This window comes from Phaseolus vulgaris, chromosome 7, assembly GCF_051622355.1.
Source record: "Phaseolus vulgaris cultivar YP4 chromosome 7, ASM5162235v1, whole genome shotgun sequence".
Classification (NCBI taxonomy): domain Eukaryota; kingdom Viridiplantae; phylum Streptophyta; class Magnoliopsida; order Fabales; family Fabaceae; genus Phaseolus; species Phaseolus vulgaris.
In genome coordinates this window covers 56,621,854-56,638,089 of record NC_143504.1, presented here as the reverse complement: position 1 = coordinate 56,638,089, position 16,236 = coordinate 56,621,854, and the positions used below count along the sequence as shown (strand labels likewise).

The 16,236-nt window shown below is 32.0% G+C and overlaps 2 protein-coding genes across 2 annotated transcripts; one reads left to right on the top strand and one right to left on the bottom strand.

The window, feature by feature from the left end:
- The first annotated feature begins 1,161 nt into the window (after positions 1 to 1,161).
- On the top strand, positions 1,162 to 14,109 carry LOC137830515 (ABC transporter G family member 39). The gene is made up of 20 exons (XM_068637917.2): positions 1,162 to 1,963; positions 2,048 to 2,168; positions 2,684 to 2,829; positions 4,086 to 4,170; positions 5,127 to 5,417; positions 5,500 to 5,590; positions 6,320 to 7,220; positions 7,641 to 7,801; positions 7,898 to 8,001; positions 8,079 to 8,244; positions 8,580 to 8,714; positions 8,916 to 9,061; positions 9,456 to 9,788; positions 10,156 to 10,446; positions 11,054 to 11,137; positions 11,222 to 11,355; positions 11,458 to 11,685; positions 12,452 to 12,623; positions 12,695 to 12,949; positions 13,715 to 14,109. Exons 1-20 carry the CDS (start codon positions 1,569 to 1,571, stop codon positions 13,982 to 13,984), a joined length of 4,509 nt encoding a protein of 1,502 aa, XP_068494018.1. The 5' UTR covers positions 1,162 to 1,568; the 3' UTR covers positions 13,985 to 14,109.
- A 1,192-nt stretch (positions 14,110 to 15,301) lies between these two features.
- LOC137830514 (uncharacterized) lies at positions 15,302 to 16,089 on the bottom strand. The gene has a single exon (XM_068637915.2). It carries the CDS (start codon positions 16,087 to 16,089, stop codon positions 15,604 to 15,606), a length of 486 nt encoding a protein of 161 aa, XP_068494016.2. The 3' UTR covers positions 15,302 to 15,603.
- Between the last annotated feature and the right edge of the window lie 147 nt (positions 16,090 to 16,236).

Genomic DNA, 16,236 nt, shown 5'->3' with positions numbered 1-16,236 from the left:
AGATTATTAATAGATTTAATGTTATTAACCAAGTTAATTAACTGCTTTAAAATGTGTAAATTATCTTATCTTAAGGAAAGGTGAACTAGTTTTTTAAGAGATTACTTTTGTCACTAAATGAGTTATTTTAGTAAGATTAACTTATTAGAAATTAACAAATTTGTGCATAAAAATGATTGAGAAGCACTAAAAAAGATAAAATCTTCCACGAGTCAAATTGAATACATACTCCAAAAAATTTCGAGTGTTTTGCACGAAAATATTTATTTTCAAATGTAACGTTGGATGTGTACATTCTAATCTAGTTACATTTTTAATAAACTAATTATTAAAAGTAATACGTGATAGACTAAAATTAGCTTGCCTTGGAAGCATGCATTTCTTTAATTTAATGATAATTTGATACAATTAACAAAAAATATTATTATATGAGGGACTAAGACAATAAACAATTTACACTTTTACTTGTGATCTCATTTTTATTTTAATTTTTTGATTAATGTTTGAACTTTGGTTCTCAGTTAGAGTACACTAGCAAAATGTTTTTCGACACTTACGTATTTGGTCGCCAAATACAATAAATATTATAATAATAACGTACATTTGTTTTGATTGTTATGTTTATTTGCAAGATCTGATGACCCTTTTACGGTTGGACCTAAATCAAGATATGTGTCATAATCAACGTTCATATTACTTAATTTTTCATACAGTTTGCTTAATACAAATTTTTTATTAATATATTTTTTTATATCATTCAATATCATGAACCGGTACGTCGTAGGATCATTCGATCCCTAACGATAGAAATAAAAAAAGAAATTCACAATCAATGTAAAATCACTATATATAATAGTGATTATTCTAAAAACTATATTAAAACTGATTTCTAAATAATTGATATTAATGGTATAAAATCTCTTAGATTAACAGCTATGTACAGTGAACTTTGAAGTTGGAAAATATCCACTGAACTCATTTGATAATGATGTATTAATTTGTAAAAGAATGTTAATTGCTACCTCCTAATTGTGTTCATGCTAAAACCAAAATTCTTACAGTTAATAAAATATTGAATTGAGCAATGTTTGTCGCATTCAATTACTCTTAGTTAATGGATTACACTCCTCACAATATCCTTAGTCGGCTATATAGAACCCTGTAGTTAATTACAAATGTTGACATGTTGTGGTTTGGCACCAATTGCAAGTTATCTAAACTATATACAACCCTGCAAATTTACACTTTCACATCACACTTTGTTCCCACCTTCACTACTTTCACCTGCATAAACACTTTTCCCATAGCAAGATCTTTCTTTGATGCCAAATAGTAATATTTGTCTTAGACTCATCTCATCAAATTGATTTCATGATTTGAGCCAAAATGGTCACAAAACCTTCCAATTTCCTTGTACCTCCATGTTGGAAAATGTGAGTGAGAGTGGTCCATCATTGCTGCTGTCAAAGTTTACTTGATTCATTTAGAGTTTGAAGAAGGGTCACACAAAGACACTGATCACCACTTACAAGTACAACACTGACAAAAGGGACATATCTTTGATTGATATGGCAACAGAAGAAGAGGGTGGTGCTGGGGAAGATGTAGTGAGGTCAAGGAGTGAAGGAAGGAGGAGTTGTTCATCAGCAGCAAGCAGAGATTTGGCCTCAGCAAGGTTTGATGATGCAGTGAGTGGAGAGAGTGATGTGTTCCATAGAGGTGGAAGGGAAATAGAGGAAGAGGAGGAGCTGAAGTGGGAGGCTTTGAGGAGGCTTCCAACATATGATAGGATGAGGAGAGGCATTTTGAAGCAAGTTTTGGAGAATGGAGGAGTGAAGTATGAAGAGGTTGAGATCACCAAGCTTGGAGTGCAGGAAAAGAAGCATCTCCTTCAAAACATACTTGGGACTGCTGAAGAGAACAATGAGAGTTTCCTCCATATCATGAGGGAGAGAATTGATAGGTGCCCTTTTAAATGTCTGTCTTCTGTTCAAACCACAATTTTCTATGTTTCTTTAATCTTAATTGCTTTTGTTTGTTGTTACAGGGTAGGCATTGAGATTCCCAAGATTGAAGTCAGGTATGAGCACTTATCAGTTGAAGGGGATGCATATGTTGGAACAAGGGCACTACCAACACTCTTCAATTTTACTCTCAATGCAATTGAGGTACATGTTCAACAAACATCTTACTTTTTCTAATCATACTTAATAGGGTTAAATATGTTTTAAATATATTTTTATTCATTAAATTTTTACGTAAAATTAATTTTTTCATACCTCTTGAATATTTGTTATAAAAAAATCATTGAAATAAGTTTTTACTTTATGTGACAAACGAATTTTTAGTGTGAATTCATTATTGACGTACATATTATAAGATTATAACATAACTAAAAATTTGTTTGTTACCTAAACAAAAATTGATAAAGACTCATTCTAATAGTTTTCTTATTACAAGTATCCAAGAAGTCTCTCAAACCAATTTTTCGTTACATTACAGGACAGAAAAACATAATTAACCCTAATTAATATTTAATACTAGTTATTATCCTTAACATAATTTTCAAATGAAAAAGTATTTAGTGATTTCTTAACTAATACTTTTATTACTTTTCTATTTTGTTTTTTGCAAACATGTAGATGAATATGCTTTGCATAACATAGTCTGTTTTCTTTACAAGGTACTAGTGAATTATCTTTTAAACTTTGTGTTTGGAGTTCTGGGATTTCTTTCCCTTTTGCCTTTACATACAAAGGCTGTCAAGATTCTCCAAGAAAAAGTTGTGAAGATTCTCAAAGATATTAGTGGAATTGTGAAGCCATCAAGGTAAGTAATTAGTGTTTCTATGTATAATTTTAATCTTCATAATGTGCAGTTTCAATAGGATCTTGTGTATCTCACATTTTTGAAACATGTATGACTTCATACTTAAGAAATCATATTTAAAATTTATTATTCATTTTTATGTTTCTTACATCTTATTGGGTTCTAATATATTCTAAACAACCCGTCACACAAATTTTTAATTTTAATTTATTTATACATTTTTAAATAAATTATATTAAAATTTATTAATTATATTTAATTATGTACAAACTAAAAGATAAAAAGTAACTAAAAATAAGAATTAAATTATATTTTTAGTTATTTTATAATTTAAGTTTTTTTATTTAATTATAATTATAATTTAGATTATTTATGTCCAAAGTAATTAATTAATATTTTAAAAAATGATTAAATATGAAAGTTTAAATAAAATATTTAATATATGTTTGTGTAAATGAATGAATTCACTGCATCAAGTCGTGTTCCTGCTTTTGCTTTTGTATAAAAGTTTGAACAATTGAAGTTGGAAAAATGTACGACCCAAAAAATTGTGTCGGCTTGATTCATCTATATTAAGACCATTAATTATTTTCACTCAATTTAAAAAATAAAAAAAAAGTGTATTTTTTAAAATTTATCTCACATAAATAAAATAAAATTTCAATTTTATATGTAATAATTTGGTATATATAATTTAAAGTTTATTTTATAAAACAGTTTTGTCACTAGTTTTTATTTTTTTTTCATTTTAGAGAACTCTTAACAAAATTCAAACATGCTTACCAGTGGTGTGAGTCTATAGCATTTTTGGTTAAAGAAGTTGATGACTAATTACTCATTTCTTAAATTTTGGTAATTCGAACATGGCATTAGAAATTAGAAGTAATATAACAATTGCTTGACTAAATAAATCATTTATCAAATTTATTGTTTTACCAAATAAATTGTTAGAATCACGTTGAATAAAAATTAGAACATTTAACAATATATAACATAACTTAAATTATATGATTAAATTATACTTAAAATTCATTTTTTACTATTTTTTTATAGATTTTATAAGATTATGATAGGTACATATAAATAATCAATCAAATAAATTAAGAGTGATCTGTTAAAACTATAAATTTCAATGATAAAAATTCTTATTATTGCTATACAAATTCCTATTATTGAAGTCACTTTCTAAATCAACAACTGCACTATCTAATTGATACTTTTGCGAACTAAATTTAACTTTCTTTCTATCTCTACAGAATGACGCTGCTTCTGGGACCTCCAGGATCAGGAAAAACAACATTCCTGCAGGCACTTGCTGGAAAAATGGACAAGGATTTAAGGGTTACATTCCTCTTCTTCCCCTTTTCTTTTAAGAATTAATCTTTGAAACTACATATAAGATGTTTCTTAAGAGGTTCAGACACGTCTCTTAAATAACGTATTTGTCTATCAGATACTGACAGCCGTATACGTATTGGTGAAATGTCTAATTCAAAAAATATTTGTTAGATTTTTGACAATTCTAGCACAGTTATAACACAATTTTAAAAAGAAAAAATACATTAATTTTCTAAAATCTCAAATTTATTGTATAAATTTTAATTATGATTATAAAAAATAAGGAACAAATATTTTTGAACCGGTTATGAGAAATATATTTTTGCTAAAAAAAGCTGAAACATATTTGTGCACATAAATCTTTATTGTCAATTAATATAATTCATAGTTATATAATATATAGATCCGTGTCCCCGTATCTTACATTTTAGAGAATATACGTATCTCCGTGTCCATATAATATATTTCTGTGTTCGTGTCAATGTATGTGTTACATAGCTAACAAGTATCTTTGATGTCTAAGAATTTTTAATTTTTTATTGAAAATTATAGAAATACATAAAATCACAGAAAATATTAATGTTTGCAGGGAAGGAAGATTTTGATTGAGGGAGAAATATTAATGTTGTGTTCACATCATTATGATATTCAGAATGATTATGAATTGTAAAATACCTTTTTACTTAGTTAACTTAAGATTATAGAGTTCATTTGCAATATTAAACCAGACATTGGTACTCCTGAGTTATATTATATACTTCTTTTTGCATACAAAAAAAACTTGGTTAACTTGAGACACTTTATGTGACATAATTGATCATATTTGCTAGAAACTTTGAAAAATTAGCCAATGTTGAGCATGTTCATGTTATGGAGATTAAGTTTTCCATTTCAAGCAACTTAATAATGATTGAAAGAGAAATTTCAGCACTGAACTTGATCAGAGATTTTGTGGACAGGCATCAGGAAGAGTGACTTACTGTGGTCATGAATTGTCAGAGTTTGTTCCTGAAAGAACATGTGCATATATTAGCCAGCATGATCTTCACTATGGAGAAATGACAGTGAGAGAGACACTGGACTTTTCTGGACGCTGCCTGGGAGTTGGAACAAGGTATGACATGCTGGAAGAGTTGTCCAGACGGGAAGTAGCAGCAGACATTAAACCAGATCCTGAGATAGACGCTTTCATGAAAGCCACAGCAATGGAAGGTCAAGAAACAAGTCTTGTTACTGATTACATTCTAAAGGTTTGGTGACACTTTCTTTCGATAGGTTTAGCCAACCAAACTTCAATTTCTTTTCATCTAACTTTTAGATGCTATACAACAGATTCTTGGGTTGGAACTATGTGCTGATATTTTGGTGGGAGATGAGATGCAAAGGGGCATATCTGGTGGACAAAAGAAGCGTTTAACTACTGGTATGTGGATACGAAATTTCACTCAGAAGCATGTGTTATACTTGCATGTGTTGTTACAGAGGAGTAGTGATGCTTTTAAGTGACTTCATTTTGTTTTAGTTCTTCACAAACATGTACTCACATACTTTTCCTAGGGTGACATTGGTTCTACTGTAACTCAAGGAGCACATACACTTCAAAGTTTTAGCTGGTCTCGTGTTGAAACCAGGTCAAACATGCATATATTGTCGAATAATTTCTAAAATGCTACCAATTCATGATGAAATATAGCAATAATTAGATGAATGCATCATTCTTTTATGTCTGCAAAGACTCATGAATGTAGCAATAGTTAGATTTGCGTCTAACGCAATTTTATATTAGCTTGTATGTTATGTTATGTTGTGTCCGATGCTGCGGCTGTGGTTTCTAGACTACGGTTGTGGTTATACCATGGAGTTTGAGAGGAAAATAACTGTGTTGAAGATTGCACATCGACTAGAAATTAGAGTATTTCATAGTATAGTGCAGATCTCACATCGTAAACTGGTTTTATGAGGTTGAATTAGACTTAAAAGTCTATTTCATAATATGGTATCAGAGTTAGGTTTAAGCCTATCCTAGCGATAGTTTGTTGGACTTATCAGACTACCTATTATCGGACCACCTATAGTGTGTCATATTAGATTCCTTTGCATAATCATCCATTTTGCAGCTTTCATCAACAAGAACTTATATAACTGAATGCAGGTGAGATGTTGGTAGGCCCTGCAAAAGCATTCTTCATGGATGAAATTTCAACTGGTTTGGATAGTTCCACAACCTTCCAAATTGTCAGGTTTATGAGGCAGATGGTCCATATCATGGATGTTACTATGATTATCGCTCTTCTGCAACCTGCACCAGAAACATATGAACTTTTTGATGACATAATATTGCTTTCAGAGGGTGAGATTGTCTATCAAGGTCCCCGTGAGAGTGTTGAGCATTTTTTTGAAACTGTGGGCTTCAAATGCCCACAAAGGAAAGGAGTTGCAGACTTCTTACAAGAGGTAACTTCCAAGAAGGACCAAGAACAGTATTGGTTCAGAAGGGACATACCTTACAAACATGTCACAGTGTCTGAGTTTGTAGCCCATTTCAAGAACTACAGCATCGGTCAGCAACTGCATGAAAAGATTAAAGTTCCATTTGATCCTAATGAAAGCCATCGTGCTGCATTGGTGAAGGAAAAGTATGGCATCTCCAAATGGGAAATCTTCAAGGCATGCTTTTCAAGAGAGTGGCTTTTGATGAAGCGCAACTATTTTATATACATATTCAAGACTTTTCAGATTACTATTTTAGCTTTGATTACCATGTCAGTGTTTTTCAGAACAGAAATGAAGCCTGGTGAACTTGAGGGTGCAGGAAAATATTATGGTGCATTATTTTTCAGCCTCCTTAATGTAATGTTCAATGGAGTGGCTGAGCTTGCAATGACAATCAATAGACTTCCCGTTTTCTACAAGCAGAGAGACTTCCTCTTCTTTCCAGCATGGGCTTTTGCATTGCCCATCTGGGTCCTCAGAGTTCCTCTTTCCCTATTGGAATCAGGATTATGGATCATCATCACTTATTATACTATTGGCTTTGCTCCTGCAGCTAGCAGGTATGATAATGCAACATCTAGATAGAGAGTAGAGAGTTTCTCAATAGCATAGAAATCAAATAATTGGTTTCTAGAAGGCTTAAACACTTATCCATAACATATATCCAGCTTGCGGGGACTAACAAAGAATATGGATAAAAAGCTTCTAGAAGATAACTAATATTAATTGTCTTTTCTAATTTTTATCTGTTTCTTTACATTATGTCTCTTTAACTAGATCTAGAATGACTTGTATATATTCAAAGTCTTTGTTTTGATATAAGTAAGAAAAATAGAATAGAAGAAATATTCTTTCTCATATTTTTTACCTTCTTTTTATCTTTTGTTTATCTCAGTTCTATTTTATAATAACTCTGCTATCATTCTTTAGCTTTACTGACTACAAATTTTGTTTATGTTGTATATTAAAACCTGTTACAGGTTTTTTCGTCAGTTATTGGCCTTTTTCTGTGTGAATCAAATGGCTCTATCCCTATTCCGCTTTATTGCTGCAGTTGGAAGGACAAAAGTTGTGGCAAACACACTTGGTTCCTTCACAATTTTAGTTGTTTTTGTCCTAAGTGGATTTACTGTTTCAAGAGGTAACATTCTTCCATATACCATCAATTTCATATACTCTAAAGATTTAATATTAACTCAGATTATATATTTTTCGTGTGAAATTGTTCCATTTATAGATGATATTGGACCATGGATGATATGGTGCTACTATGTTTCACCTATGATGTATGGCCAGAATGCAATAGCCATCAACGAGTTCCTAGACAAAAGATGGAGTGGTGTAAGATCTCAGTGTTTCTTTAATCTTATAAACACAAGATCATCATTACTTTGTTGCTGATTCTTCACTTTTCACAGACAAATACTGACCCAAGAATTCCTGAGCCCACAGTTGGGAAGGCTTTTCTTAAAGCTAGAGGCATTTTTACAGAAGACTATTGGTACTGGAAATCTGTTGGTGCACTCATAGGATTTTCTTTGCTTTTCAACATTTGTTTCATTCTGGCTCTAACCTATTTGAATCGTAAGTTTCCATACTATATTGTTTTGTGTTACATAATACCATGTTTCTTATATTGTTCTAAAATTTCTTTCAAATAAAAAACAACATATTTTTCCTATTAGGTGGGGTCATGTTACATGGATCAAATCATATTAGTCTAAATATTCTTAACGGGAGAATTTGTAATAGAAAAATTTCTTTTGAAGAAAGTGTAAAGGAAGATTAGAAAAATGCTTATTTTTTAAACATAACAGAAAACCACATCAAGAGAGCATTGCTCCATGGCAGACACTGACCATCCAAAAAATTCATTCTATAGAAGCATCCTCTGATACTGCTTTGAAAATAAATTGCAGCATTTGGAAACTCAAAATCTGTTATATTGGAAGATGAAGACCAAAAGAAAAGCACATTTGCTTCATCCTTTGTAGAAAAAATGGCAACAGGAACTACAGAGCAGAGTTCAGCTTCAGTTGCTAATTCATTTGAAGGTAAAGTTTGATTTTCTCTTCAAATAATCTGCAATGAGATCATAAGACAACATTTATATTTTACATAAACTCCGCAGTAAAAAGAAATGTCACTTGTATGTTGTATCTTAAATATAGCTTTTATCTACACACCTAAATGTTAGAGTAATGAGCAATTCACATCTATTGGAAATAAACACAAAGATATTGCAATTATTACAGGTATTGATATGGAAGTTAGAAAAACGGATCATAGCTCAATTCCTAAAGCTCCAGAGAGTACAAAGTCCAAGAAGGGAATGGTGCTGCCCTTTAGGCCTCTGTCACTTGCATTTCAAGATGTCAATTATTACATCGATATGCCACTTGTAACCTCCAATTCCCTCATCTTGTACCACTTTAACATTTTCTTTGATTTTTGTATTTTCCTGGCTATGCCAAATTCATTTTTCCCTTGCACTCAAGCTAAATTCTACCATGATTCCATAACTAACAGTAGTGTGTGCGTGTCTGTAAATGAGACAATTGACACCAAGAGTTAAAATTTTGCACTTACACCAGCTAATAACTTTCTGTAGAATATACAATTAACCAATCTAACTGCACATAGAAAGGAATGCCTAAAGAACTTTAAAAATATCATGTTTACACACGATAAACATTTTTGTGAAATGGAATCATCTAACTCAACAATAAGTTCATGAAATTATATAGTGATGTCAGTGCACATGTTCAAAAGTGAGTTTGGTAATTTGTTGTCAGGAAATGAAGAAACAAGGAATTGAAGAGAACAGACTCCAACTACTAAGAGACATATGTGGTGCTTTCAGGCCTGGGATTTTAACAGCATTGGTTGGTGTAAGTGGTGCTGGGAAAACCACCTTGATGGATGTTCTTGCAGGAAGGAAAACAGGTGGTTATATTGAGGGAAGCATCAGCATATCTGGTTATCCCAAAAACCAGGCAACTTTTGCTCGGATAAGTGGTTATTGTGAACAAAATGATATACATTCCCCAAATGTTACAGTCTACGAATCTCTTGTGTTTTCTGCTTGGCTGCGTCTAAGTAACGAGGTTAATGAGGAAACACGAAAGGTATGGTTTTCTTCAATCAGTTTTCATGTTAAACTTCCCATCACTGGCTCTTCATGTGTCTGTGTACTTTGAAATTTGACTCTCTATTCTTGTTTAGTTTACATATTCTACAATTAGCTAACATCAATAGTACTTGAGATACTTTTTGTCAGTACAATAGTGATAACTAAGTGAAGTATGTAAGTATGCAACCAATAATTCTGTTCTAATTAGTACTTTGTCAATGCAGCAATGTAGTTGTTCTTTTTCAATAATAAAAAACTCAGCAAGAGTAGAAAAGAGAAATTAACAAAAAGCAAAGCATCGATCAAGGACACTCCAAAAGAATAATTTTTCTTATTTTACAAATTTAATTATTATTTTACAGATGTTCATTGAAGAAATTTTGGAGCTGGTTGAGCTCCACTCAGTGAGACATTTTATAGTTGGCCTTCCTGGAATAAATGGCTTATCAACAGAGCAGAGAAAGAGGCTCACCATTGCTGTAGAATTGGTTGCAAACCCTTCCATTATTTTTATGGATGAACCAACAACTGGTCTAGATGCTAGAGCTGCAGCAGTTGTTATGCGTACTGTCAGAAATACAGTGGATACAGGTCGAACTGTTGTCTGCACAATTCATCAACCAAGCATTGATATATTTGAAAATTTTGACGAGGTGAATACTGATATCTATTTAGCACTAAAATCCCACAAGAGGTTTATAAAGTCAAGGTCTAAAAAACTATTGAAATATTGTGAACCAATGGGGGGGTTTATTTTTTGTAATGGTTTTGAAGGCACAATACTCACCTATGTATCACAGACACTAATATGAGACAGACACAGACATGGACACGAAAATACGTATAATCTCTAAAATGTAGGACACAGAGACACACATCTATATATTATATATAATTATGAATTATATAAATTGACAATAAAGATTTATATACAAATATGTTTCAGATTTTGTTTGGAGTGAGATATGTTTTTTCATGGCTGGTTCAAAACGATTTATACTTTATTTTTGTAATCATAATAAAAATTTATATAATAAGTTTGAATTTTTAAAAAATTAATGTATTTTTCATTTTTAAAATTGTGTTAGTACCATACTAAAATTGTCAGAAATCCAACACATATTTTTGAATATGATACTGTTCTACGAATATCATACAAGTGTCGGTGTCCAATATATGTGTCTTACATAGACATGCTATTTAAGAGGAGTGTTAGCCTCATATATACTCACTCACCCTTGAATTACATCTTTATATCAGCTGCTTTTGATGAAGAGAGGTGGACAAGTGATTTATGGTGGTCCTCTTGGTCGGAATTCTCAGAATCTTATTGAGTACTTTGAGGTAAATCTCTACCGTTATAGTGTCTAAATTCTTGAATTAGTATGATGCTTGTAATCTTACTGATTGTGCATGAACCATTCAAAGGGTATCACAGGAGTTCCTGAGATTAAAGATGGATATAATCCAGCCACATGGATGCTGGAGATCACTTCTCCTATTGTTGAGTCTCAGCTTGGTGTGGACTTTGGAGAATTATATACTAAGTCGGACCTTTATCAGTAAGTGCTTGTATTCGTAGAGATTCCTGCTTCTTCTTGTCCAAATTTATGTGAACTTTCTCATGATGTTTTACTCATAGATACTTTGTGACCCTTTTACAGAAAGAACCAGGAACTTATTAAGGAAATATGCACACCAGTACCTGGAACAAAGGACCTTTACTTTCCGACTAAATACTCTCAATCATTTGTTACTCAATGCAAGGCTTGCTTCTGGAAGCAGAATTGCTCCTATTGGAGGAATCCACAGTATAATGCCGTCAGATTCTTCATCACAATAGTTATTGGTCTCATTTTTGGACTTATTTATTGGGACAAAGGAAAAAAGACGTAAGTTGAAAAGTAATTTAACTATAATGCACGTGATTAGTTCTTGTTAACATCTAAATTATTTCTAACTTGAATAAACAATGACACGGTTTTATCCAAGATATCATTAAGCATAACAAGACCAAGCTGCAAAAACCAGCTTTGGTAAGGAACTCCTTATTCTTATAATTATAATAAAAGTTTATGCAGTAAGTTTAACTTTTTAGAAAATTAATGTTTTTCTTTTTTTTAAAATTGTGTAAGAGCCGTGATAGAATTGTCAGATATTCAATAAATATTTTTTGAATTTGACACTTCACCCATACGTGTCCTACAAGTGTCGTATGAGTGTCGGTGTCCGATACGTGTGTCAGAAGGACACACAATTTAAGAGGCAAGCCTCATATGTCCCCTTATTTTCAATTTTCAATAGCAAATAGCCACAAGATGTAGTGTGCTAGCCTTGAACATAGACTTTGACTTTAGAGTTGAAGAATGAAGATGCTTTCTGTTCGTGGTAACATATTTATATGAGTTAGAGAGGTACCCCAGCTCAATTTTCTGAATGATTTGAAATCCTTTAGCAGAGGTGTTGAGAATCTTTCTCAGGTTGTTTTGTTTCCTTATACCATCCCAAAGGTTATGTTTCTTAGGCTTAAATTTGTCTACGAAAGACCAACCAGCTTGTTCTTAGTATCATCTTCGTACTCTTTTGTAGCTTCAGGCCATCAATAAGAACTCTTGTTTGTTCATGATAAAAAATTGACAAGAAATATAATTTTTGCAGGGAAAAGGAGCAGGACCTGTTGAATCTCCTTGGAGCTATGTATGCATCAGTATTTTTCCTTGGAGCCTCCAACACTAACAGTGTTCAACCAGTTGTTGCAATAGAAAGAACAGTTCTATACCGTGAAAGAGCTGCTGGAATGTACTCAGAATTGCCGTATGCAATTGGTCAGGTAGAAGAAAGCATCTATTAAATAACTGATCAAAGTTGCACAATTTATTAAGAAAAAGTGCTGTGTTGCAGGTAGCAATTGAAGTCATTTATGTTGCAACTCAAAGTCTAGCCTATTCCATTATTCTCTACTGGATGATTGGTTTTGAACCACGTTTTGAAAACTTTTTGTGGTTCTACTACTTCATATTCATGAGCTTTATGTACTTCACACTGTATGGAATGATGACTGTAGCTCTCACACCAAACTATCAAATTGCTGCAATTGTTATGTCCTTCTTCATCAATTTCTGGAACCTGTTCTCTGGTTTTCTTATCCCAAGAACGGTAAGTATGTGTATTAGAACAGTTATCACACACACATGTATCCATATAATATATATAGTAACTCGGAAAAAGTTACTCCTCCTTTTAACCTTTCATTATTTCCTTAATGGTGATAAAAAAAATTAGCCTTTAACCGATAGATTAAGAAAAAAAAATGAAGGATGAGAATTAGGATGGGAAAAACTCTCTCCAAAGAATTCTACATGGACTAGAGATATGAGTCGGTGCAAACTTTATTTTACAAGCTGGTTTTTGGAATTGAGTTAAATTTAAAGCTCACTTTTTATGATGATGTCAAAATCTACTTTAACAAGGTTTGTTCGGACTATTGTGCTACTCACAATCATATCACCCACAAATATCTAGTCATCCTTAACTCCTTGTTGCCAATAGAGTTTTACTAACCAGCCAGCAAATGGAAAAGGAAAACTGAAAAGTATCACTTTCATGCATAAAATTAAATTTTAACTCAAGAATATTATATGATGGTGCATGCACAGACCCAATTAAGGTTCTAAATTGCAGTTAGTTTTCTTGTGATCCTTGACATTGTGAGAAATTGTGAATAAATTGACTGATGCAGTGGAGTCATGGTTGATACTATGTGTGAGAACCACATTGGTTGAGGTCAAAGAATAAAAAATGACCCTTAGTGGCATGAATGAATCCTTGAACATATTTAAAATTTGAATTAACCCTTTTCATGTAGGCTAAGTTACTATTTAATTCATGGTCTTTTTGTGATAGATTTTACTTATTATGCAGCAAATTCCAATATGGTGGAGGTGGTATTATTGGGGGTCTCCTGTGGCTTGGACTATATATGGACTGGTGACATCCCAAGTTGGTGACAAAAATAGTCCAATAGAGGTTCCTGGCTTTGGACTCATGACAGTAAAACAGTACCTTGACAGGCAATTCGGCTTTCAGCATGATTTCCTTGGAGTTGTTGCACTAACTCATGTTGCTTTTTGCCTTCTCTTCCTTTTAGTATTTGCATATGGCATCAAGTTCCTAAATTTCCAGAAAAGATAATCAATCACACAGGAAATGAGTATGAAACTGTTTAGCAGAAAGATATTGGTGAAGTTATATGTAGGACAAAGCTGCATAGTTTTTATCATTGTTTAATGTGCAATTTGATTTTTATCACTTCTCAATTTCCTTTGATTTGTAGGTGTCTCCTTATTGAGGGGTTTAATGAATGTTTTAAGTAAACCAATACATGAAAAATTAGTGACTCAAAAAGGTTATCAATTTAGTACAAACAAAAAGAACTAGATTAAAATGTGCTTTTGGATGATGGTGACTGATAAATAATTTTCTTCAACAGTTCTAACATTTGAGTCCTATATAGTGATAAATCTCAACACTATAACATTCTATTTTTCATACTTTCTTTCTCCAATACTATTACAAAATTTTATAAAAAATTGTACATTTTGTTATATCTCATTTAATAACTTTTCTTCGGGGTTTAAAAGAGGAATCCACTTAAATTTGTAATTTCGAACTCAAATAATTTTTTTCATACATCAACAAGGCCAACAATAAGACCTTGAAGAATGTTCAAACTAATTTGACTTGTACTAACAAAATGTTACTACCTCTACAGTTTGGATTTAATGGGCATTATTTGTAAAAGTTTTTTAATTTTAAGTTCAAGATATAATTAAGTTTTTTTTGCTAATTAATACTTTATTCTCCATATCTAATCTTTAATTAATTTATACTTATATAAATGAAAAAAAATAAAGTAAAAAAGTTCATAATTATTTTATTGAAATGAAAATTTTAGTGCATTTCTTGATTTCTAAAACCATAAAAGACAGTTAGTAATATATTAGTTATTCTCTCCCAACAAAATATTAGTTATTCGATGATATACACAAATTAAGAAATGTCCAAATTTGTATAAATTTAGATTAAAATACCATCAAACATATACTATTTTATAAGTTATTGTACATTTTCGACTACCAATAATACTAAATAGGTTGAATTACTCATTTACTCCTTATAGTTATATAAATTTTACCTTTTGGTCACTATAATTAAAAGTGATTCATTTTAATTTCTTTTAATTTTTACAATATCATTTTTAACCTCTTTTAGTTCTTACCATCTAAAACTATAAAAAATTAAAATAGTATACTTTAGGACAAAAAATAATGATTTTTAAGTGCAAAGAAGGCAAAATTTGTTTAATTATATGGTTCGAATGAGTAATTTTATCTATTTAATAAAAGCAAAGTCTGGTTGCAGTCATAATAATATGAATTTATCCTCTTAATCATATTTGACTGCCCTAAAATACACTTTCTCTCTAACTCCGGTAGGAACCAAACTTGAAAAATTGTTTAGTTGTAAAAATTAGTGTCAAATACACAAACCAAATTCACCATATCATACAGTAACTGTATACTCAAACTATTGCCATAGAGAATACTATTATATGATGAGAAAATTAAATACTGCTTTTGCTTGACACCGCACAATGAAAAGAATAAAAAAAACACAAACAACGTATTACAAAAACATGGTTATTCAAACATACTTAGGATATAAGATATGATTAGTGTGCTTAACAATCAACCCAAGTGGTTGTCTTCTGGCACTCAACAGGTTTGATGCTTTTAGCACCAATATTAATCTCAATCAGATGCAGATGATGATTCTTTGGGTTTGGAATTTTTTTTCTCTATTTTCTTTCCCTTCTTCCCATGCCTTTCTTCCTTGTGGTGGTGGCTTTGGTGAGGCTCAGTGGAGAAATCTGAGATGTCCAGGTGCACACCAGGATCATTGGCATGATAACTTCCACCAAGCATGAGAGAATTGTTGATGGCTTGGAAGTTGCTGTTAACATAGGTGCTCAGTGCCTCTGGCTCATCACCATGAGAATGGGTGCCTGATTTATCATCCAACTCACTTCTCATAGTGGCACCATTGTTGTTACCTGCAAGGGTGACCATGCTCAAACCATGTTCATCGTCCTTCCCCAAACGGTGGGTTGAGCCTGATTTGTGAAAATCAGTGGCCCTGTGAGTGATGGCAGAGACCATCTCCCAAATGTCTTTATTCAATTGCCTGTGTTTCTCTCCCTCAGATGGAGAAGGACTTGGCTGCACAGGTGAAGGCATTCTTTTTAAGGTGAATGAAAGAAATTGTTCACTGAAGTGTAGTATATTTGGGTCTGATTTGTGTTCAATATGAACGTGGGTGTGCTTATATAAGGGACCTGAGGGACTCCATTGTGGGGACTGAAGTAAATAGAATGACTTGAATAG

Bases quoted from the DNA above. Each gene is read 5' to 3' on its own strand.
- LOC137830515 (XM_068637917.2), top strand. From the start codon at position 1,569: ATGGCAACAGAAGAAGAGGGTGGTGCTGGGGAAGATGTAGTGAGGTCA. The intron at 2,169-2,683 runs GTACATGTTCAA...TTTCTTTACAAG, and splicing joins TTACTCTCAATGCAATTGAG to GTACTAGTGAATTATCTTTT. The intron at 9,789-10,155 runs GTATGGTTTTCT...ATTATTTTACAG, and splicing joins TTAATGAGGAAACACGAAAG to ATGTTCATTGAAGAAATTTT.
- LOC137830514 (XM_068637915.2), bottom strand. From the start codon at position 16,089: ATGCCTTCACCTGTGCAGCCAAGTCCTTCTCCATCTGAGGGAGAGAAA.